This window comes from Dipodomys ordii, unplaced genomic scaffold (genome assembly GCF_000151885.1).
Source record: "Dipodomys ordii isolate 6190 unplaced genomic scaffold, Dord_2.0 Scaffold188, whole genome shotgun sequence".
NCBI lineage: Eukaryota > Metazoa > Chordata > Mammalia > Rodentia > Heteromyidae > Dipodomys > Dipodomys ordii.
Window position 1 is genome coordinate 1,956,123 of NW_012267404.1, and position 24,665 is coordinate 1,980,787.

Sequence of the window (24,665 nt, forward strand, 5' to 3'; positions counted from 1 at the left end):
ATGTCCCCCGAGCGCGCACACACGCTGGCCACCGACCCGCCGCCGCGCAGCCCGGGACCGCCCAACCGCACTCACTTCCCTTTCTTCTCGGACGTCAAGGGCGACCACCGGCTGGTGCTGAGCGTCCTGGAGACCACCGTGCTGGCGCTCATCTTGGCCGTGTCGCTGCTGGGCAATGTCTGCGCCCTGGTGTTGGTGGCGCGCCGACGGCGCCGCGGTGCCACCACCAGCCTGGTTCTCAACCTCTTCTGTGCTGACCTGCTCTTCACCAGCGCCATCCCGCTGGTGCTCGTGGTGCGCTGGACCGAGGCCTGGCTGCTGGGCCCGGTGGTCTGCCACCTGCTCTTCTACGTGATGACCCTGAGCGGCAGCGTCACCATCCTCACGCTGGCCGCCGTCAGCCTGGAGCGCGTGGTGTGCATCGTGCGGCTGCAGCAAGGCGCGCGCGGCTCGGCTCGGCGAGTGCAGGCGGCGCTGCTGGCCTTCATCTGGGGCTACTCGGGGCTCGCCTCGCTGCCCCTCTGCGTCTTCTTCCACGTGGTCCCGCAGAGGCTGCCGGGCGCCGACCAGGTGAGAGCCTGCCTGGGAGTAGGGCGACAGGTGTGCGTGGGGAATGGGGGGGGGGAAGGGGGAGCCCATGGAAGCGGAGAGCTGGGGCCATGGCAACCATCACCGCAGGTCAGGGTACTTGCACTTAGTCATTGTGCCAACCCTCCAATGTAGATCAATGCGCTCTCAAACTTCTTAAGTGCCATCCCTCAATTTTATCGTTATTTATTGAGTGTCAGTACTGGGGCTTGAACTCAGGGCCTAGGCGCTGCCCCTTAGGTTTCTTATGTTCCCTTATTTGCTCAAGTGCTCTGTCACTTGAGCCACACCTCCACTTCCTTCTTTGGGGGGTACATTGGAGATAAAAATTTCACAGGCTTTCCTCTCCAGGCTGGCTTTGAACCAGGGCCTTCAGATCTCAGCCTCCTGAGTAGCTAGGATTTACAGGTGTGAGCCACTGGTGCCTGGCTGAACCCCCGAAATTCTTACAAAATGAGATGTTAGGTAGTTGAATCAAGCCAGATGGAATTTGAGGGGCTCACCTGGTACTCAGCTCTGTTTTCTGGCCGTGTGTTACTGTCACTCCTGCTTCACAGACAAGGAAGCAGGGCAGAGGAGTGACAACTTGGGCAGAGTGGCTATTAGTCATCCTTTCGTTCCAGCCAGCCATTGTCTCCTGTCCACAAGCGCTGGTCTGGTTAGGGCCTAATTTAGGCCCTAGCTTTGAAAGCGCTCAGGCAGGAGAAAGAGCCCCCAGACCCCATGCTGCCTCTGAGGGGCTCAGGGCTTCCCCTCCCCATCCTCAGTTTTCCCAACTGCTCCAACGGGGGCGGGACGGGGTGGGGGTGGGGCGGCGGGGATGACCCTAGCCCACAGAGTCTGATAGAGGAGTCCCAGGTGCTTTAGCTATATATATATATTGTCAGTCATGGGGCTTGAACTCTGGGCCTGGGCGCTGTCCTTGTGCTCTTCAGCTCAAGGTGAGCCAGGTGCTTTAGCTTTATAGCTTTACTGGGAGTTTTTAATTAGGGTCATGGTGGGGGGTGGGGGTGTTCAGGATGCCACTAAGTCTCCAAGCAGAGTACTCCTGGGTCGGATCACCTCCACTCCCATGATCAATCGATCGGGAATTCAGGGAGCCAGGTCTGCTAGCCGTTGCAGCGGGTCCAGCGCTGCAGGCTACGCGCACCAAGATCCCCGAGACATCAGGTCGGGATGCCGCTCAGAGGTGGACGTTCCTTCATCTTTCTGGCTTGGTCGCCCTAGGTCTAGGTTGGTGCTCATGACTAAGTGGAGTTGTTGCTCCCCTCCCCCCTCCCCCCTCCCCTCCCCCCTCTCCAACTTTGGCTGGGGTTGCAAATGCTCAACCCAGGTCCATAAGAAAGAGTGGGGTGGCTAAACAGATCCAGCAGCCACAAGAACTGCCTGAAGAGACGCTCTGTAATGGGCAGTGTCACTGGGGGAAGGTTGGAGATGCACACAGGAAGGGTGGTACTCTCAGCTGCCAGCTCCTGGCTGCTCAGAGTGAGGGGAAGGGGGAAAGGGGATGGGAGGGCAGACCCGTGGTGTGGAGCATGCAGGAGGCGGCTTTGTGGGCAAAGCACTATCCTTACACTTAGACACACACACACACACACACCATGCTTACAGTTTTTTTCCTTGTAGTTTATTTCTATATATTGTCATTAAATGACTAATGAACTGGAACTTATTATCAGGCCTGTGGCACTAATCAAAGGACATATAAGGACTTACAGATGTGTCCAAAAGCGCTAGGATTGGCTAAGCTACTTGGGGTTATTGGCCTGGGGAAACCAAGGGCTCTAGCTCAATGGACAGACTTGTCCTTAGCCCAGACAAGTCTGAATGTCAAGGTGGCCCACATAGATTCTTCTAGAGTAAGTGGAAGCCCCAGGCTCAATGATACACCAATGAGATCAGCTTGGAAGGTAGGTTCTGCCATCAGTTCCCTCATTATTGTTGTTTAAGTTTTTCTCTCATTGTGTCAATGTCTTTGTTGTAGTTTCACAGAAGTTGAGATATTTCCCCCTCCATTTTTGTCTTATTAGAAAAAGAACGAGGCCAGGGAATTTAGACCAAATAGAACATCATTTCAATTTCCAAAAGTGCATTTTGTACTCTTTTTACAAGTGTTTGGGGTACAATCCTACGGAACTGGCAAGTCACCCTAAGAAAGGAGATGCTAATCCTCTCCCAGCCAAAAGCCCAGCCTAATGCTCTGTGCCAACATGGAATCCAGCAATGAAATAAGAAGGCCTGTGCAGATGGGGCCTTCTGTTTCTTGTCTCCTTTGACTCCTGCTCAGGCACATGTGTGTTGAGTGGTGGTGCAGACCCTTCTCAGCATCTCCAGAATGGCAAGCATTGAATTGCAGAGTGACTGTGGAGATCAGTGCTGGGGGGGGGGGGGGGGCACATCCTCCTGCCTCCCCTCCCCTCCTTTCCTTTCCTCTCCTGTCTTCTCTTCTTCTCGCCTCTCCTCTCCTTTGCTCTCCCTCTTCCCAAATCATCCTGCTCCTTCCCATCTCCCTCCCCTCACATCCTCCTACCCCCTTCCCTCTCCCTCCCTCCCTCCTTCCCTGTGACAGTATACAGTAGTGTCCTTTTAGCCAAGGCCTTGCTTACTGCAGGTTTAGGCAGCCTTGGGTTCAGTTACCTGTGGACACCTGAGTTCAGAAAAAATTAAAATGGTCACTGCCTAAGAATGGAACCCTTCATTTCCCCCCTTGACTTATGGTCCTGAGACACAATCTTGTGGCTCTGGCCCAAAACTAAACTCCAACTGTTCTCGATCTTGAATGGGTTCTTTTCTTTTCTAGTCCTTCTCTGACCTTAGCCATACTATTAAACAACAATAACAATAACAATCAGTCCATTTTTCTTTTATTGAGGTGTATGTGGAGTGGTTGGGTAGGATGCTTGGAGACTTCCCACGTTTCCCACGGTCGTCCAGGGCAAAGGGGTCTGGTGTGGGAGCAGTGGATCCAAGCAGCAATGCCGTCCACCTTAAGGGCAGTGGGTGTGGCCAGTAGCACCATGTAAGGTCCCTTCCACCATGGTTCCAGAGATCTCAAGTTGTGCCTTCAAACAAACAGTCCCCTGGTTTAAACAAATGGGGGGTAGGAATAGAAGCAGAATCATATATTGCTCTAAGCTGGGGCCACACACTTTTGTGGACAAGCTGTAGATAGTCAAGTTTACATAGAAATTCAGTATCACTCAAGGGCTGAGAAGGTGGCTCAGTGGTAGAGCGCTTGCCTTGCATGCCTGAGGCCCTGGGTTCGATTCCTCAGCACCACATAAACAAAAAGAAAAAAGCCGGAAGTGACACTGTGGCTCAAGTGGTAGAGCGCTAGCCTTGAGCTGAAGAGCTGAGGGACAGTGCCCAGGCCCAGAGTTCAGGCCCCACGACTGGACCCCCCCCCAAAAAAATTCAGTATCACTCAAATCAGCAAGCAACTCAGTCTGGAGGCTAGGGATAAGGGGGGGGGCAGTGTCCATACATTATTTCAAAAGGAATAAAGCCAAGCTGATAGGGTGAATTTCTTACTCTAAACAGGGCAAAAGGAGCGATACCCAGTCTGCGCCAGTCTCCAAAGCCAATTTAGTTAAGGTCCCTTTTAGAGTCCGATTCATTCTTTCTAACTGCCCTGAACTCTGGGGTCTATAAGCACAGTGCCAATCCATCCCCAGAGCCTCGGCTATTCCCTGACCTACTTTTGAGACGAAGGCCTGTCCGACCCGATGGTGGATGGGAAGCCATACCTGGGTAGGATTTCTTCCAGGATTTTCTTAGCCACAACGTTCGCGGTCTCATGCTTTGTTGGGTAGGCTTCAACCCATCCTGAAAAAATGTCTACAAAAACTAGCAAATATTTATATCCAAATTTTCCAGTTTTAATTTCTGTGAAGTCTACTTCCCAATACACACCTGGCCTATCTCCATGGAGGCAAGCTCCTTTTGTAACCGGTTGATTGGGGGCATTGGTGAGCTGACAGGCTTTACAATTTTTAACAATGTCCTCAATGAGTTGATTTCCTTGCCTAATTTTTACTTCTGAGTGCCAGAGCAAGTCCTGCATTCTTCGGGTTCCCATGTGAGAGACCCGATGGATTCTCTTAAGAATCCCCTTGCCCAATCTTTGTGGCAAGATAAGTTTCCCCTCACCAGTTTTCCACCAGTCTTTGTTTCCTTCTCTGTCCGGGGGTTTATAGGCCATGGGAATTTTCTTTATCCACTCCAAGTCTTCTTGGGGGTACTGAGGCTCAGGAGGCAAAGCTCATGGCCCTGGGTCTACTAGAGTCAGTACTTCCGCTCTGGGCTGGAGGGCCGCCTCCTTAGCTGCCTGATCGGCCTTTTTAGCAGAGGCTCTATAGCCCAGCCAAGAGTCTTTAAGAGCCTAGCCGTTCCCTTTAAGCAGCTATTTTGGTCTGGAGCGACTATCAACAAGTCATCCACATATTGCAATAAACTTATACTCACTCAGGTCCTCATGTAGCGCCTCGTTGAAGATGGTAGGTGAGTTCTTAAATCCTTGAGGCAGCCTGGTCCAGGTCAATTGACTACTATCCCAATTTCGGGATCATACTAAGTAAATGCGAAGTAGCTTTGGCTCTGTGGGGCTAAGGGTAGGCTAAAAAAAAGCATCTTTCAGCTCCAATACAGTATACCACACATGGCTCGGTGGCAGGGAGCTCAACAGGGTATACGGGTTAGGAACTGTTGGGTGAACGTCCATTACTCTCTTGTTGATTTCTCTCAAGTCTTGCACTGGTCTATAATCATTTGAGTTTGGCTTTTTGACAGGCAATAGCAGGATGTTCCAGGCTGAATGGATAGGCTTTAAGACTCCTAGATCTAGCAATTTTCTAATATGGGGGAGTGATCTCCTTCTTTGCTTCTAGTAACATAGGGTACTGGTGAACTTTTACTGGGTCGGCCCCAGCTTTGAGTTCCACAAAGACTGAAGGCCGGTGTTTTGCCGGTCCCATTCCTCCAGTTTCTGCCCATACTTGGGGAAACACCTGTAGCCACTCATCTTCCGGAGGATCAGGCTTAAAATGTTGGTATAGCCTATATTCTTCTTCTAACCTACTGGTTAGCAATATACTATCGGGCTTTCCCCTGGAGGCCATCACAGAAGTCCCACTATTTGTGAACTGTATCTGAGCTTGCATTTTTGTTAAGAGATCACGCCCAAGCAATGGATAGGGGCAGTCAGGGATCACTAAAAATGAGTGGGTTACCTGGTCCACTCTCAAGTCCACTGTTCTTCGGGTAGTCCATTTATAGGGTTTGATGCCAGTTGCACCTTGCACCCATGTTGTTTTAGTGGACATCGGCCCTCTTGGGGCTAGTAATACTGAATTTTCTGCTCTGGTGTCTACCATGAATGTGACTGGATTCCCCTTCACTTTCAAAGTTACGCTAGGCTCAGGGAGGGGGTCTGAGCCCCCACTCCCACAGTCACTGTCCTCAGCCAATTCTAAGGCTGACAACACTCTTGATCTTGCCTTTAGGTCTCTCTCTTCTCTCTTGGCTACCTTTGGGCATTTCTTGACCCAATGCCCCTCCTCTCTGCAATAGACACACTGACTTTTCCCCACTCGCGATCGGGGTCTAGGTTTCGGTTCCTTACTTGGAAAGGAGGACTGATTAAACCTTCCGGTTTGCACGAAAGTCAAGATTTCCCTGAGGTCCTTCTTATGTTGTACTGTTGTTGCTCTAGAATTCTAGCCAAACTCTTTCCCTTGGCCCAGTCTCTTTTTTCACGCTCAATTTCACGTTCTCTGTCCTTCCTCTCCTGTCTTTGCTCCTCTGTCTCTCTCTTATTGTAAACCTTTTCTGCCGTGGCTACTAGATCCCTAATAGACTTTTCACCAAGTCTGTCTAGAGCCTGCAACTTGCACTTTATGTCTGGCGCAGCTTAATTTATATAGGCAAACATAATCATCTGAGCTGACTCCTGGGTCTCAAGATCATACGGGGTATATTGACTAAAAGCTTCCATGAGCCGCTCAAGATATGCTGCCAGACTTTCACTTCCTCCCTGTCTTACATCATAAACCTTGGCCATATTTGTAGGTTGGCGAGCCACCGCTCTGAGACCTGCCAACAGAGCCTGGCGATAGATGAAGAGTCACTCCCTACCTTCAACCCTATTGTAGTCCCATGTTGGTCGGATCTCAGGAAAATAGGCAGCGATCAGGGCAGGATCCGTGATGGGCGCTCCTGTGGGGCCAGGGATATGTTTCCGGGCCGCCTTTCGGATACGGTCTCTCTCTTCGGTGGTAAAAAAGACCTGTAAAAGCTGACTGCAATCATCCCAAGTGGGATGATGAGTAAAGAGAATAGTTTCAAGCAAATGAATTAAATTCTGGGGTTTCTCAGAAAAGGGGGCATTTTGGGTGCACCAATTGTATAGATCACTGGTAGAAAATGGCCAATATTGGAGTTGCTGTTGACCATCCGCATCCACAGGACCTACAGCGCATAAGGGAAAAACAGCTGCATTAGAAGGGGGGTTGATCCCGGCGTTGTCGAGTGACTGGCCCCTCAGAAACTTTAAGGGCAGATGCTGCTGGTTCTGTAGCTCCCTCCTCCCCTTGATCATTCTCAGGCTCTGCAGAAGGCACCTGGGACAGGGAGTATGGGGGAGGAGACATTTCTTCTTCCAAGTTATCTCCCTGAAAAACCGGGGGGGGGTACAACTTCTTTTCCCCTTTCTCAGTTTCTTTTTGTAAGTCTAGGGGGCTAGATGGAGGGTGCCCATGGTTTCCAGTCCTGTCAGTCATACAGTCCAAAAAACAATAAGCAGTACAAACAAGACACACGCAGGCCTGACAGTTACCAAGTGGAGATCTCCTGAATTGGTCCGCTGACGCCTGTCATGGGGGGGGGGGCTTCCACACCGCCTCACGCCCCACAGCTTTGGTTAGGAGGCCCTCTTGGTCAGTTCTGGCCCAACACCGAACCGCCCCACGCCCCACAATTCTCACAGTGGGGTTCCAAGGACCCCCACCCCACAATTCTCACGGCGGGGTCCCGAGGACCCCCCCTCAGGATCTGGGACGTCTCCCAGTTCCTCCTAGGGTTGTCAGTGCAAGCACGTCCGCTTCAACAACCCTTTACACAATACGAATAGGAGCGGCCGTCCTCATAAAGGAGAACGAAAGTACAAACAGACAGACGAACAACAGGACAAGACAAATTAACAAAGACGAATTGACAGCACTGTTTTCTTACCTTCGGAGTCTGAGGTCTTGGGGGTCTCTTGTGGTATCCCGGACGAGTCCCCACTAATATGTTGTGTCCAAGTCACAGGACCCCCACCAAGAAGACCACCGAGAGTCAGACATTCCGAAGTGCAAAAGCAAGGTTTTATTTAGATGGGCTGCAGCTGGGCCTCGCCCTACCCTCCAACACAGTGGAGCCTAGGAGGAGAGCCCCGAGCTGAGGATTTGCAGGGCTTATAAAGGCACACAACCAGGTGTTTGGATTACCACCACGTGTTGCTCTGCTAAACAAGCAACAAATGGTCACTGCCTCAAGAATGGAACCCTTCATATATATATGTATATAATACATATCTATATATATACATACATCTATTAACTATACACACACATACACTATATACACAGCACATTATGGTTTCAAGCAACTACTGGGGAGTTATTGGAGTGGGTCCATCTTGAGAGGAAAGGGGATTGCTATAGTTTATGTTTTCTTTGTTCTTGCCAGGGAAGCCAACAAACTAAATTTCCTCAAAGGTGTTACCTGAGGAGGTGGTGTGCGTCGTTAGCTTAGCAGTTGAAGAAGCGAGGTTGACAGAATGAGAGGCAGGAAAAGTGGGGAAGAGTGTTTGTCCACTTAAAAAGAAAAGAGACAGAGAAGGAGCTGGTCCAGAGCCAGGTGAGGCTCACACTGAAAATGAGCAAAGCCTTGTTTCCTCAGATTAACAGTTTGCTGCTGGAAGACTCTGTCTCTTCTCACCAGGATACCAAATAGAGATGTCTTGGATGGGTGACAGTTTCCTCCCCAACCCAAGTGTTAAGGGACCCAGCTCATCCCCAGCACGCACAGTCCCCTCTGAAAGTAGCACAGGCCAGGGGAGCAGCGCCCCATAGGGCTTTCTGCTGAGATCCCTGTAACACAGGAACAGGAGGATGACTGCCCATCTGGGTGACCAGATTTCCAGACCTTACTGTGATTGTGTGGCATTTCGAGTGTAGGTTTTGGAGTCAAAGGTTGTGGTTTTGAATCCCGTCTCTGGACCACTCAGGAATTTGAGTGGCAGAGGACAAGGTGGACGTACTCTCTGCACCTCACTTTTCTTATTTGCAAACTAGACATGAGAACAATATCTGCCATCTAGGATTGCTATTGAGACTCAGGCTCAGTAATGGGCCAGCGCCTGGCATGTAAGCCATGCTTATGAGCTCAGGAATTGCTAGCTATTATTAGTTTCCTTATCGTGGGTATACACCTTTTAAACATTCTTCAAGCTGTTAATTCTTCTCCTGACTGTAAAAGAACGAGCTGCTGTTTTAAGAGAGTTGACATGTTTTAGCAACGCTGACATCTCAGCCGGGTCAGCTCAGCCTCTTCTAACGAGATGCCTGCCTGTGTGTGCCGTGGCCCTGACCAGGAGGGAACTCACACTGCCGGGTGAGGTGTCCACCTCAGCCAGAATGTGCTGTCTATTCATTCTACAAACATTTACTGAGCACCCCTTCCTGTCACCCTGCCAAAGCCACTTCAATGCAGCTCAGAAAGTGTATTTATTGAGGACAGGGATGGTCCCACAATTCCATAGTCCAGTACGGTCTGTAGCTTAGCAGTGTCACAAATGGATGTTCTCATGTTTATTCTCTGAACAAGGAAATGACCAAAGTCACGGCAGGCAAAGGATGGTTCCAGAAGGTAGTCTGGCTCTGTCTACTTTACTGATGTCATATTTCTTTAGGGTGCTTGGTCCCCTCCGTTCTTCCACTTCTCCATTTCCTACCAGGCTAACATTGTCAAGGTGTCGCTACTGCTTGTGGGCGAAGGAGAGAGGCACCGCTGGCTTGCCCTTGTTCATAGTAAGAGAATACTGTTCTTGTTTTCCAAGACTACGCTCGAATTTAAGGTCTCAGTCTCTTGTTCGTAGGCTGGTGCTCTACCACTTGAGCCATGCCTCCAGCCCCAAGAGAATACTTTTCAAGTGCAAACAAGTCAGTCCATCTCTTGTATGGATCATTTCTTTCTTTTCTGCTGGGAAGTTGAGAAAAGTGCAGATATCCAGAGAAAAAGAGAAAGAGAATTCCCCATTCCTTAAGACAACCTTGCTGTCTTCCATTTGGTCTGAAGAGTGGGTCAGGGTGAATGAGCTGCTACCTAGGGGCTGGTGTGGGCAGGGAAGAGGAGGCTCTCAAGGCTCAAAAAATCCTTAAAGAAGCAGCAGGTAAACCGGGCACTGGTGGCTCACACTTGTAATCCTAGCTACTCAGGAGGCTGAGATTTGAAGATTGCAGTTCAAAGCCAGCCCAGGCAGGAAAGTCCATGAGACTCTTAACTCCAATAAACCACCAGAACACTGGAAGTGGTGCTGTGGCTCAAGTGGTAGAGTGCTCGCCTTGAGAATTGTTTATTTGCATTTTTTCCTGGAGTCAGCCTGAGACCACAAACCTCAGGGACAGCACCAGACCCAGAGTTCAAGCCCCACAACTGACCAAAAAAAAACAAAAAAAGGAAGAAGAAGAAGTAGCATGTCGCATTTACAAATCATTCAGCCAATGTGGGCCAGGGTCTGCACTTGCGCAGAGCCTAGTCTGGGGGACCAATGTCTCCCATCCAGCAGAGAATCTAGAAAACCCCTTCAGTGGGCACTTCCCTGTGAGAGAGCTGAATACATGCCAGGCATCTGCTAGCTGCAGGGGTGCAGTATTCAATAAAACACACTTCCTCCCTGCCCTTAGCAGCACTATAGTGGAGGGATGTGGGAGGGGTCTGGATGTGTCATGCTATGTGGAAGGGGCTCCTGTGGGTGTCTTCAAAGACAGTGTGCCCAGGGGGTGTGTAAAGGACAGGAAGTAAGGGAAGCAAGAGTCTGGGGGACTGGAGGGCCAGAGGGAGTGGCCAGTGGCAGTATTCTTTGCCCTGAAGAAAGCCCTGCACCCAGCTTGGGGGTAGAGAAAGGGGGATAGTGGTGAGGGATGTTGCTAGGCAGGCTATAAGGCCTAGCAGAGCCATGATGCCTTTGGGGAGTTTGGGCTCACCTGGAGAGAGAGGAGGGCAGTGGGAGGGGAGACCAGTAAGAACTCTCATGTGATCTGGGGTCGCCATTTTTCCTAAAAGAAAACATTTTATCCCCTTTTCTTTTCTCTGTCTAATTTTTAAAGTGGTACTAGGATCTGAACTCAGGGCTTCATGCTTGCTAGGCAGGTGCTCTACCACTTGAGTGATATCCACAGCCTTCTTTGGCTTTAGCTATTTTTCAGAAAGGGCTGTTTGTTTGCATTTCTGCCTGGAGTCAGCCTGAGACCACAAACCTTTTTACCTACAATGTCCAGGGTAGCTGGGATTATAGGTATTTGTCCCTACATCTGGCTTATTGGGTTGAGATAGGGATCTTGATAACTTTTTGACTGCATTGGCCTGGATCTCAGTGCCCTTGTTTTTCCCTTCCCAAAAGCTGGATCACAGAAGTGAGACGTCACATGTCACCCTCCACTTTCTTTTCTATTAAAACAAAAAGAATTTAGAAAACTCAAGCTAGAGTGCACCTGCTGTGTCCATGGAGAGAGCATGCAGGGTCTGAGCTCGGATGCCAAAGATGTCTCATTAGTCCGGGCTACTGTTCGTGCTGTGAGCAAGAGGAAGCTGCAGCCCACTCAGCCGCCGTCACTCTGACACCTTCAGCAGTAAGCAAGATAAAACAGCTTTTTTTTTTTTTTTTTGGTCGGCCGTGGGGCTTGAACTCTGGGCCTGGGCGCTGTCCCTCAGCTCTTCAGCTCAAGGCGAGCGCTCTACCACTTGAGCTACAGCGCCGCTTCCGGTTTTCTGCTGGTTTTTATTGGAGATAGGAGTCTCACGGTCTCTACTGCCCGGGCTGGCTTTGAACCGCAATCCTCAGATCTCAGCCTCCTGAGTAGCTAGGATTACAGGCGTGAGCCACCAGCGCCCGGCTAAAACAGCTTCTTAAAGATAAGTCTGAACATGTAGGTGTAAAAGTTGGTGTCCGAACCAGGGGCTGTAATGGCCTTTCTTATACTCTAGAATATACAAAGACAAGAGGAGATTCTGATGAAGAGGTTGTTCAAGATGATTCTGTGCCCTCCCTCCACCCTCCCACAAATACACATGTGAATATACTGTGTGGAAGGAGTCAGAGTATTCATCGAAAAGAAAAAAGCACAACTAACACTTTTAGGAACAGAAATGGACTATGTTGAAGACAAGTTATCCAGGGAGTTTGTCTTCAATAACCTAAACATCAAAGGAACTTGTGGCTGTGGAGAACGTTTTAATATATGAAACATTAGGACCCTTCTGGCTGTAAACTCCAGGAAACCTTGAAAGCTGCTGAAGAAATCATGTGACTGTCCTGTGTCAGGTCTATGATGTGTGGCTGCATTATTGGGGAAATAAAATGATGCATTTTCAAAATAAAGCTGACTGGCTAGAATCCAGAAGATATGATGTTTATACCCTCTGTAGTGGACAGAATTAAGAAACCAGTGCTTGCTGAATTGTTTTTCTGTTCTGTATAGTAAAACACCCTGCCTTGCCTCAACTCTCTTAAATCCTTTGTTTGAACATAGTTTCGTTAAAGTTGATTTTGCTAAATGTTTTGAAAAAAAAAAAGAAAACTCAAGCTAAATAAAAATAATGTATGAGTCCCACCTAGAAGCAGACACTATTGGCTTTCTGGAATGTACCTTTTAGCCTTTTTCTATGGATGTATCTACATGGGGCTGGGAAGGTGGCTCAGTGGTAGAATGCTTGCCTTGTATGTATGAGGCCTTGGGTTCGATTCCTCAGCACCACATAAGCAGAAAAAGCTGAATGTATCTACATGCAGAAATGTGTATATATTATATTCATACATACAATTATATATGCTATATATGATATTCATTCATAAAATATAATACTGTATAAATACAAATATATACAATATTCATACATATATACACACAATAGAACATATTCATTCACACATACATGTGTGTTCTCAACATACTAGGAACATACAGGTACAGCCTAGGCAACAGATGGAGATTCTCGAAGATCATGAATTGGTTGGGAATGGACACAACAACAAACATGCAGGCTTCACAGTAATCTCTGTGCATATCCAAAGGGGATGTTTTTAAAGGCAAAGTGAATAGAATTCTACAAGTACTTCTGAAAGCATCACCCTTGGCTGCTGGTGCCATAAGAAGGGTGGTGCCAGTCAGCTGTTGGACAGGCAGCTCTGGGCTGAGTTTCTTTTGTGTGTCAGGGTGTGATGACCTTTGCCCGAGGTTGTCAAATTGTGGCCAGATCTTTGTAATGGTTCTTGTTGTTAGGCATGCCTACTGGAGATCTCCTCCTTCATAACCCCTGGCTCTGCTTATTTGTCTACATTAGGTTGATTTTTCTCACCAGGCTTATTATGGTATAGGGACCTGATCTTTGCCCCTACTGGAGGAAGAATACCTTATTCTGTCATTACTCATTTTTCCACAAAATGGTAGAAACATGGAGATGTTTGGGGTGGTAATTCTGGTTCAGAAGGCTTTAAGAATTGGGGTGTTCTAGTCACCCAAATATAGAAAGATCTACTAAGCCTTCTCTATGGAAGGTGAGGGTGGAGGAACATTTTTAGTGGAGAAATATATATATATATGTCTGTCATAGGGCTTAACAACTCAGGGCTTGGGAGCTGTCCCTGAGCTCTTTTGCTGAAGGCTAGCACTCTACCACTTTGAGCCACAGCTCTACTACTAGTTTTTAAATGGTTAATGGGGGGTGAGTCTCATGGGGACTTTCTGCCCAGGCTGGCTTTGAACCTTGATCCTCAGATCTCAGCCTCCTGAGTAGCTAGGATTACAGGTGTGAGCCACCAGTGCCCAGTGGTTATTTTTATTTTATTCTTATTTTTGCAAAAAAGAAAAATCTCTTGTTTTCGCTTCTTGGAGTTCATTTCAATAAATATTATTCAATAAATATTATTGATCAGATGCACATAGGCATTGTGTCCTTCTGTGAGGAACCATTTTTTAATAAGACAAAAACAGGAAAAGGAAGCAATGATTCCAACTGCCTTTACAAGGCAGTAAAAACATTTCTTCCCAAATTCTCTTGTCTTTGGAAGTTTTCTTCATAGGTCTTGAGATCTTGAAACATTTTTTTTTTTTTTTGGTAAGGGGGCAGATATCGTCATTAAAAACAACACACCTTGAGCATTTCTGTCTGTTGTCTCAGGATATTTCTCTTTCTTTCTTTCTTTCTTTTTCTTTTTTTTTGTTGGTCATGGGGCTTGAACTCTGGGCCTGGGCGCTGTCCCTCAGCTTCTCAGCTCAAGGCTATCACTTTACCACTTGAGCCACAGCCTTTTCTGTTTATGTGGTACTGAGGAATCGAATCCAGGGCCTCATGCATGTAAGGCAAGCACTCTACCACTGAGCCACCTTCCCAGCCCAATCTCAGGATATTTCTAAGCTATAGTTTCCTCTTCTGTGAAGAGGGAAGAATAACATGCATTCAATAAAGTTGGGGAGCATTATGTGAGAAAATGTATGGGCACAGTAAATGTCCAATGGGTATCACACACTGGTGTTTCCTTTGAAAACTGAGTAGAATAATGAGCACCTACTGCATGAATTCTCAGTTCCCCAAACTAGGCCTTTTAGCACGATGTGATGTGTGGGAGCCTTGAATGTGTCTCCCCATGCTTGGGTGTAGCTCTCATGTCCAGTCTAGGTAGGCTTTCTCAGGTGAATCCTTTCATTGTTTTTAAACAGTAGGTTTGGAAGAGAAGGCTTGGATGCTGTCTGCCTTCCAGCCAAGGGAAGGGGGAAGACACACTAACCTGCGAATGACCTCTAGTTTTCCCAGCCTGTGACACTGAGACTCGGTTTCCTCCCTGAAGAATGGGAACAAAAATGGCGGGTGTTTTGAGGTCAGAGGCAAGGCTTAGGTAATGAGTTCTGGTGGAGTTGGGTGGAAAGATTTGGGGATTTCCTTTCACACTAGTTATGTAATGGGATCAGGTAACCCACCAATGAGGACTGAGCTAAAGGCCAAAGAAGCACCTGGCATTTAAGTGATGTTCTTTTCCTCTTTATAACTAGGAAATCCCGATTTGCACACTGTCTTGGCCCAACCTCGCTGGCGAAATTTCGTGGGATGTGTCTTTTGTTACTTTGAACTTCCTGGTGCCAGGACTGGTCATTGTGATCAGTTACTCCAAGATCTTACAGGTATGTTCGGTTGAAAGGCTGTTGCTGTGGCTGTGGCTGTATTTGGGGCATTGCCGGTAGAATCTTAGAACTCCCGAGTCAGAAGTTACCTTAGAAATACATAATTAAGACTTGAAAGTGCATTTTTGCCAGTCATTTTTCTCACAAATTTATACATATCTAACACATACAGTGTGTATTTAATGAAGCATCCAAGATCACAGACATGATATAATCATTTTATGGGCTATTAGCTTGTGTCCTTTTTCCTTATAAAAACATCAGGGTATAGAATGTGCACTTCTGAAGACTTTTATGGGAGCACCCTATAGGAATAGAAAAACACACCCAGCTTACGTGTTCAGTTCACAAACTGAACTCGCCCACAAAAGCAGTTCCCAGATGGAGGGGAAAAAAAGCTGTCTAGACACCCCTCCTCTCCCTGGGATCCCTAAGAATGTCCGTTTCAAGGGTGTAGGACACAAGAAACAACACACACGTGCTAGCAGGGATGCAAAGGCGACAGGTACCCACTGCTTCCCACCTGTTGAGACAATCATTTGCACGGAAGGTGCTGTCAAGCAACTCAGGCATTTATGCCTGCTATAGACCGCTTACCTCAATGGCCTATATCTTTTGGAGTTGGGCAGTGGTTGAATCTTGGTGTTATAGCATCTCACCCATGGGTCATTTGGTAAATAGAGGTATTGAAGTAGTAAGGCCTCATTGCCTCTTGTCACTTTTTATGGCTCATCACTTTTTGGCTCAGGCCCTGGGGCTTGAAGTTGAGGCCTAAGCGCGGTCCCTGACCTTCATTTGCTCAAGGCTAGTGCCCTACCACTTGAGCCACAATGCCACTTCTAGCTTTTTTTTTGGTAGTTTAGTGGATATAAGAGTCTTACAGATTTTCCTGACCGGACTGGCTTTGAACTACTAACCTCAGATATCAGCCTCCTGAGTAGCTAGGATTGCAAGTGTAAGGCACCAGTGCCTGGCTACCTGTCACTTTTATGGCTAGGGATATGTTACTTTCTTAGATGTTCACAACCCAAAGGCACACCTCTGCCTAGGTCCGGTAGGCCTGTGGGAGATGACCTCTCAGGTTATTAAGTAGAATCTTCCTTATCAGATGATTTATGACCCCTAAAAAAATAAAATGAGATAGTCTTAGGGTTGACTAAGACAATCAAGGTTCAGAGTGAAGGCCTGGGAAGTGTGTGCAGTGGGAGGCCTGGCAAATTTTAATGTTACAAAGGGTTATTGCCAGTAAGTTATGTAGAAAGAAATGAGGGAACAGTAAGAAGAAATGTACCATGAACATTTACATTTTTATTTAACGAATGTTTATGTAGTGCTCATGTATCATCTCATCCTTAGAGGAATTACAGATGACAAACCCAGGCACAGACAGGTCATGCAGTTTATCCAAGATCACAGAGCTTATAAATGCCGACCTGAGGATTAAAACCCAAGTCGTCAGGCCTCAGAGTCCCTAGTCCCTATTCTTTCATGTTCTGTCTGAAGTGCTGGTGGACTGAAGGTAGGTCAAGAGTTTGCAAATTACATTCTCTGTCTAAAAGGAACTCTGACACAAAAGGAAGAGAGGGAGAGAAAGGTACTTCTGTCTAAAGCAAGAAACACGGGAGCAGCCAGGCAACAGTAGCTCACTCCTATAACCCTAGCTTCTTAGGAGGCTGAGATCTGAGGATCACGGTTTGGGGCCAGCCTGGGTAAGAAAGTCCATGAGACTCTTATATCCGATTAGCCAGCTGGTAGTTGAGCTGTGGCTCAAGTAGTGGTGCACCAGCCTTGAGCAAAAAGCCTAAGTCCTGAGTTCAAGTCCCAGTATTGGTACCTACTCAGGATCCTCTTCTGAGCTCCTTAGAGGCCAAAAGGGGACTGGCATCCACCCTTTTCACACGCACGTTATCCTTTCCTCCTCCCGCACAGCCTGGCTGGTTCGATGTGGGACCTCAATAAAGATTTGTTGAACCATCGAGGTGCAAGCTTGGAGCCCATGGAGAAGGCCTCCAGGGCTTCCAGTCTGGGGCAGGGGGGAAATTGCTGGACATAGTTCTAAAACTAGGGTTCTAGACAAAGTTCTCCTCCCTAGTGAACTTGGGGCCCCATTGAAGCCACTATGCCTCCATGGATTGTGTTTACACAGTAAAAGGAAAGTGCGGATATGATGCTTGACAATCACAAGGTTAATAAAAAAATAGAAGAGTCTTGAAAAAAAATCCCTTTCTACCCCAGCTCCCAGGAGAGCGGTGACATTTGTCCTTTCTTGGTACCTGGGCCCAGGTGGGCTGGCAGGTGAAGTGGCAGGGGGGGTCTCAGCATGTGCATCTCCTCTCCTCAACATGTCCACAACTCAGACACCAAACCTGCTTTGGTGCCCGGGCTCTTGCTGTCAAAGTCACAGGACTCAGAGCCCCTGCCACCCTTCCTCAGCAGTCCTGCCTGCTCGCTGCCTCTTTGCCTCTAACCCAGGATCCATCTCTGGGCTGGAAAAGGATCCCTCCCACACTACTCAGTTATTTTCTTGCCTCAAATGTTCTTAGAACATTCTCTAGAGCTCTATTGGACATTAGTGCTAGAAGATTAGTGGTCAATGCACTTGGAAAACACGGATATAATCCAAGTTAGGTGGGATTCTTTGCTGAATATGCTAATACACTTTGGGAATCTCCAATGCAGGAATAATCCAAACAGCGTTGTGAAGTCTGACTAAAGAGCTCTCTTTTCCCTATAGAGCATCTCTCCTCTGGACTAGTGTTCCATGGAACCACCTTTGAGAACCCCTGCCTTGACCTTGGATACTCTTTCTAACCTGGGCAAGGACATCACATTACCTTGGCTGTTCCTCTGTCAATCACCTCTAGGAGTTGCTTCCTGGGTTCAGGACAGTGGCCATATTTGACCTCTGCCTTCCCTGCTTCCTCTTTTCCTAATGACTCAGATCCACCATACATTTCCAGGAATTTTTTTTCCAATGACAGTTTTCCCAAAGGAATAATAGCTTCCCAGCCACTCCTTTATGCCTTTGAGCAGGCTGTCACAGGGTGGCTGTTTGGGCTCAGTTTACAAGATCATCCAGCAATTATTGCCAGGAGGGGCTAGGATACACATCTATCCTTGGTAACTGTGTGTTTATTGTTGCCCCTCCCATTGTCCACATACAGGGTGATGGAAGAGAGGGTGGGTGGGGCTCAGTGTGCTCAGCATATACTAGAAGCTCAATAAATATGTCTGGAGCAAGCCAATGAGTCTATGCCTTGCAGTAGGAAATTCCCAGCCTATCTCAGAGCTTAAGTGAGAGACAAAAATCTGTCTCAAATGAGCATGAAGGGGTTAATGAACAAGAAGCCTGTTTCCCATGCTGGAGGCCTCATCTCCAGGCTGGGGGGAACAATGGCAGAGAGGTTGACCTTCAGGGAAAAGGGATTCTCTTGGCTAGAGATTCCAATTGGGAAATTGCTGATTGGCCAAGCAGCCTCTCCAAAGGAGCCTCAGCCTCCAGAGGCCCAGCCTCTGTTAGTAGGACTCTTTCACCTCTGGCAATTAGGGTCTGCATGAGAGGCACGGCAGAGGCGATGAGATGGGAAGAAATTTCCCCCACAGCCTTCAAAGCTCATATGATTGTAAAACCAGCAAGTCTTAAAAATGCAGGTTTGAATGAGACTCTTGCAAAGGTTTGGGGTGAAAACACTAAACCAAGCATTGTCCCATACTTGAGTAGGAATTACCTGTGGAGAGCTGGGCACTGGTGACGCAGGCCTGTAATCCTAGCTATTCAAGAGGCTGAAATCTGAGGATCACGGTTCAAAGTCAGCCCGGGCAGTTTCAAAAGTCTGTGAGACTCTTATCTCCAATTAACCACAGGAAAACAGAAGTGGCACTGTAGCTCAAAATGGTAGGTAGAGCACTAGTCTTGAGCAAAAATGCTCAGGGACAGTGCCCAAGCCCTGAGTTCAAGCCCTATGACCAATACCATGCCCCCATCCAAAAAAAAATTTATCTGCAGAGTTTAGGGGAAATGCAGATTCCTGGGCCCCATCAGTCACATAGAATCCAGCTGCATGATGCAGGTCCAGTTGGACACTTGCATTTGATCACATGTCCAGTGGTTGTGGACCTCACGCCCAGGAGCACTGTCTCCTTTCCTGGCTAACATGGTGTCCTGTTGAAGAAGAGCAACATCACCTCTGTGTGGGGTACACATGCCCCCCTTTGACTGGGAGTATGGAGGAAGTTACCTCGCCCTTCAAAGCTTCTATCTTAGTTTCAAAAAGGGGGTAACCCCAGTCTTTACCCAGAGACTTGTTTTGAGGTTTAGAGTTAATCCTCAAACAGAGGAAACAGAGCAGTTAGTTTAGCACATCAAGAACTTGAAATCCGGCCCAATGTTGACTAGCTTTGACATTGGGGAAGAGGAGCAAGGAAGGAGCCACAATTCCCCATTTTCCCTCCTCTCTCTGCAAACTCTGAGGCATGTGGAGAAGCTACACCAACAGTAGCATCTGTGAGTGCTAAATGCAAACAAAACAAAACAGCAAAACTCTCATGCACTGGCTGCAAGTCAGTTACTTTGTTTCACATAAGTCATTCCCAGTCATGGTCAGGCACCAGCTAGAGCCCTGGCCTTAGAGAACACAGAAGCCCTGATTAAGGTTCCAGCCTCCAGAAAGCCCATAGTTTGGTAGGTTTTAGAGAGCGCAATGCTGCTTAGACATCAGCTATACAGTCCCTGTGGCAGGTGCCTGCGACCACAGACTGCAAGCTGCTGAGCATGAGATGAATCCAGAGGGTCTCTGGGAGTTCCTGGATGTAGAGCTTGCAGTTAACAGCTGGGCAGAAAAATTTCTGTTAATAGAGGCTGTAGAGAGTGCAAAGAAGGTATATCAGATTAAGACCAAGAGCACAGGCTGCTACATCTGAAGCCCAGCTTTGCAATTGCTTAGCTGTGACCTGTTGAGCAAGCTCCTTGGGAGCTTCCGCATCACTAAAACAGGCATCCACAAGTACCTGTGTAACAGAAGGCTGGGAGGAAGAAGCTAGAGAAGGAAACCAAGTGACAAGTAAGGGCTGGGCACCTTGTAAGTGCTCAGTAAAGGTGAGCTCTGATGGACCTCATCTATTCAAAAAATTCTACAAGTCACCATATCAGGGACCTCTGGAGGCATGGTTTTTCTTGGCAGGATGAGGTGGGCAGCCTGGGGGTGACATTGCTGTTACAACTGGCTGTCCAGTACCCATCAATCACACTTTGGCCTAGCGGGACACCCTTACTCAGAGGCAGTTCTATATCTCCCAAAGCCTATCTGTGTTACCACCCTGCTCAGCTGTACATCTCTCAGATCTATCAGCCAACGTGGGCACCTTAGTTAACCAGCTTTCACCTGCACAGACCTGGACGTGGCATGGTAAACCCTGGTACTGGTCCCTGAGTTGGTGGATTGTTTGTATGTATGTCCTGGGTTATGCAGAAGGGGAGCAAAGGAGAGGGCTGAGTCATACGACAGCCCCCTTTGAGCCTTTTATGATAGAGCCAATTGTCAACTCCACTGAGCTGGATTTTCACAGATGAGGACTGTTACCACCGATGATCCAGGACCAGACTTTCAACAAGTAACTTCAGTTTGCTGGGAATTAATTTTCTCTGCCTCAAAGCAGGTACAAATGCAAAGAGCAGTTGTAACAGGAGAATCAGGGAACAACAAGCCCACAGAAAGGTCCAGAGCCCCCTTCTAAACCCATGCAAGCAAGGTGGCCTTCACCACCCACTGTCCCTTCTGATATAATGCTGGCCTCGCTCATCAGGGCAGAGTGTTAGCAGCTGTACTAGGAAGACTTCATTTTACTGAAATGCTCAGGAGGTGTGTCCAGTTAAGCAGGAGGAGATTTATTTCACCAATCACTGCTTCTCAACTGGGGTGTAAATGTCAAAGGTCACCAGCTGTTCTCTGTGAGGAAAGCACACCTGTAAATGATGATACTTATATCCGATCCCAGAACTTTCTAGTCACTGTTTGTGTCTGCTTTATTTCAAAACCTCAGCTGGGCTCTGGTGGCTCATGTCTGTAATCCTAGTTACTCAGGAGGCTGAGATCTGAACATTAATCATGGTTAGAAGCCAGCCTGGGCAGGCAAAACTCTGAGAGCTATCTTTAATAAACTAGCAAAAAACCCTAGAAGTAGAGCTGTGGCTCAAGTGGTAGAGCACTAGCCTTGAGCATAAACGCTCAGGGGTAGCACCCAGGCCTTGAGTTCAAGCCCTGGGCAGGCATAATAATAAATAATAATAATACCTTCTTATAATGAATTCAAAGAGTTCCCTTCCCTGTAGTAGGATGCGTTTATGTCATGGCTAGGAGTGGATGGAGTGTCAGTGTCCCTGGCCTCCCTCAAGGACAAGAAGCCATCTCCTGTGTGTCATGGCCTGTGATCTCCCTGTGCTGGGGTCACAGGCCCTGCTGTAAGCGTTCCTAAGCTGTCCCCACCCCGCTGACATCGGTGGCCCTTCTCACACTCTGCTTCATTTTGGGGCTGACCTGGGAGCAGCTGCTCCAAGCAAACAGCCTCCAGTTATAACTGACAGTCCTAGGCCAGCATCCTGACTCCAGGGGTTCCACATGGCAGATCTAGCCACTCACCCCAAAACTCCCAGTGATGAACTGTAGAGAGAGGGAATTTGTGAACAGGCATAGGCAGACCACAGGAAGAGGCTCATTTGGGGCATATAGATAGGAGCATTAAGATTAAATAGAGGAAGAATTGGGGCAAAACGTAATTATTAAACGATCAGGCTTTGTTGATTCTTGTCACTGTGAGCACCTGAAAGGAGAAATGTGCTCATGATAAAGTCATTGTGTGGGAGCAGTCTTGGTTCCTTCACATGATGTTTATCCACCAGTCCTGTCCTTTCTGGATTTCAAGATGATAGCAGGAGGGACAGACTCAGAGTAAAGAAGCCGTGGAAGACAGAGAAGCCAAGCTTTATCCTGCTTTCAGTTAAACTGTGGGCCCTACTAAGGAGTGCTATTGATCTGTTGTACAATGTCATTGTATACCCACATGGAGACTCTTCCAGTACCCACAACTCAGAGGCCTACAGGCAAAGCCAGGTCTATTTTCTTCCTGACCCTGTAAGAGAGAGCCTCAAGTGGGAGTCTTGACACTTCTCTGCCTGGCCACTATTCCATCTCCCATGGCCTTTCTCCAACTCAATGTATAGGGGGGTTGAGCAGAAGCATGGATTCTCCCACTTCAATCATTCTCAAACAAACAAGAGTAAATAAGTTAGAATAACCATCAGTTGGAGCCTGGATAAACTAGCATGGCCACACATGCTACTGCTAACTAAATATACCAGGGTGGGTGCCTTCTCTAGCTATGTTGGCATGGAACAAGCTCCATGGCGTGATGCTGAGTAAAAGGGAAGCAGGGTTCAGAGTGGGGTGCACAAAGTGGTCCCATCTGGGCCCAAAGCACAGGTGCAAGCTATAGTTCAGGGGTGGAAGTGGACCATTTCCAGAAGGTGACACTGGAAATCACTTGCCTCTAGGAAGCAGAAATGGAGGGTGAGGCTGGAGAACAGATCTGATGTTTTTCACTTGCTGTTCTTCTAGGTCATAGTGTTTGAGTGTGTACCTTGCTCACATGGTACTTGCCTATAATCTTCAGAAAGCTGAGATCTTGAGAACTGGGGGTCAAAGGTAGTCCAGGCAGGAAGGTCTGTGAGATTCATCTCCAAATAACCACCAAAAAGCTAGATGTGGAGCTATGGCTCAAGTGGTAAAATGTCAGCCTTGAGCAAAAAAGCTGAAGTTCACCATCCAGGTCCTGAGTTCAAGCTCCAATACTAGCAGAGGGGGAGGGGAGGAACAAGAAAAAGAGAGAGGCATGTGTTTCTAAGCACATATCCTTCCTCTAGGCTATCTGATTCAGGCTTTTCATTTCCCCTAGTCTGCTCTCTTCACAATTGTTGGAGATGTCTCAGGATATTGGTATGTCTCTTAGGAATGAGGGCAGTAACTCAGAAAGAACAAGGCACAATTTTACTTCTGCAGAACATGCTAGTGACAGGAAGCCAAGTAAGCATGTGTTCGAGGTGAGCAGTCCACCAGGTTTTATCCCTGTTGCCGTCCTTTATTCTGATTGGTCAAAACTTAGTTCACAGTCTTGCATGACTGGCTAGTTTGAAAGGAGTTAAAAGTTTATCCAAGCAATCAACCAAAACAGGACACCTGGCCAATGCAGGAACTCGTCAGAAAAACAATTCCTACTCAGCTGGTGCTCTGTCACTTGAGCCATTCCTCCAGACCCTAGGAAAACAATTCAAATAACATGGTATAGCTTAACTAAAATAGCTTCTGGTAGGATGGCACCTGCCCTTGTTTATGTCAAGCAAACAGAAACAATTCTAAGTCCCACCCAATGTAGGTGATTCTTTGCTTCCATTTGGTGGTCAGTGGGGTGCCCATTTCCCCAGCACATCCTACATGTGGGCAGCATGCCAAGGCTCAGAGGCAGCAAGTCCTTCTATACCAAGGTCCAAAGACAGATATCCTAGAGCAGAGGGATGTCAGACCCCAATTTCTGGGCCCCTACCTTGAAAACTTCCACCTGCAAAGTAAGTTTGAACTTGAATTATGTGTGTGTTTCCTGCAGATCACGAAGGCGTCAAGGAAGAGGCTCACCATGAGCCTGGCATACTCGGAGGACCACCAGGTCCGCGTCTCACAGCAGGACTACCGGCTCTTCCGCACCCTCTTCCTGCTCATGGTCTCTTTCTTCATCATGTGGAGCCCCATCATCATCACTATTCTCCTCATCTTGATCCAGAGCTTCAAGCACGACCTGGTCATCTGGCCAAACCTCTTCTTCTGGGTGATGGCTTTCACGTTTGCCAACTCGGCTCTAAACCCCATTCTCTACAACATGTCGCTGTTTAGGAATGAATGGAGGAAAATACTGTGCTGTTGCTGCTCGCTCCCAGAAAAGGGAGCTATTTTTACAGACACATCTGTCAGAAGAAATGATTTGTCTGTGATTTCCAGCTAATTTGTTCTGCTCTGTAGACAGATTCGCTCCCTCTCAGGTGAGCCAGAGTGTGCTTTCAAAGGACAATCAGTGAAGTGTGCCCTGCTTCAAGCAAATGCAAGCTGTGCACATTTACAACTCTTGACAAATTAAGAGACAATCATTCAGTGTAAAAACATTTTTCCTTTCTAAAAGGATCTACTGTGAGTTCCTTTTAAATATGAACTTTTTTAGTGTTTGTAATATGATTGAGCTAATAAAGTTTTATTTATAACTGTTCCTACATATGTAAATACATATTTTATGGTTTCTGAAGGGAGTCTTGTCATTGAATCAGGACTCAGGTTTATCCTTTGAAGGGTCATAGCCACATTAGGCACCACTTTGAACTCATGAGGCCTCAGGTGCACTAAAAATTTATATAAGAGAGCTTAAGAAGGGGCTGGGAAGGTGGCTCAGTGGTAGAGCACTTGCCTTGCATGCTTGAGGCCCTGGGTTCGATTCCTCAGCACCACATAAGAAAAAAGCCCGAAGTGGTGCTGTGGCTCAAGTGGTAGAGTGCTAGCCTTGAGCTGAAGAGCTGAGGGACAGCACCCAGGCCCAGAGTTCAGGCCCTAC

At 47.7% G+C, this 24,665-nt stretch overlaps 1 protein-coding gene and 1 pseudogene across 1 annotated transcript; both read left to right on the forward strand.

The window, feature by feature from the left end:
- On the forward strand, window positions 1-24,068 carry Ffar4 (free fatty acid receptor 4). Its single transcript, XM_013034358.1, has 3 exons — window positions 1-570; window positions 14,895-15,023; window positions 23,676-24,068. The coding sequence occupies exons 1-3, from the start codon at window positions 1-3 to the stop codon at window positions 24,066-24,068; spliced, it is 1,092 nt and encodes a 363-aa protein (XP_012889812.1).
- LOC105999340 lies at window positions 11,362-12,235 on the forward strand (annotated as a pseudogene).
- Window positions 24,069-24,665: the final 597 nt, after the last annotated feature.

Coding starts and splice junctions, on each gene's coding strand:
- Ffar4 (XM_013034358.1), top strand. CDS start 1: ATGTCCCCCGAGCGCGCACACACGCTGGCCACCGACCCGCCGCCGCGC. Junction 571..14,894: donor GGCTGCCGGGCGCCGACCAG/GTGAGAGCCTGC, acceptor CTTTATAACTAG/GAAATCCCGATTTGCACACT. Junction 15,024..23,675: donor GTTACTCCAAGATCTTACAG/GTATGTTCGGTT, acceptor TGTTTCCTGCAG/ATCACGAAGGCGTCAAGGAA.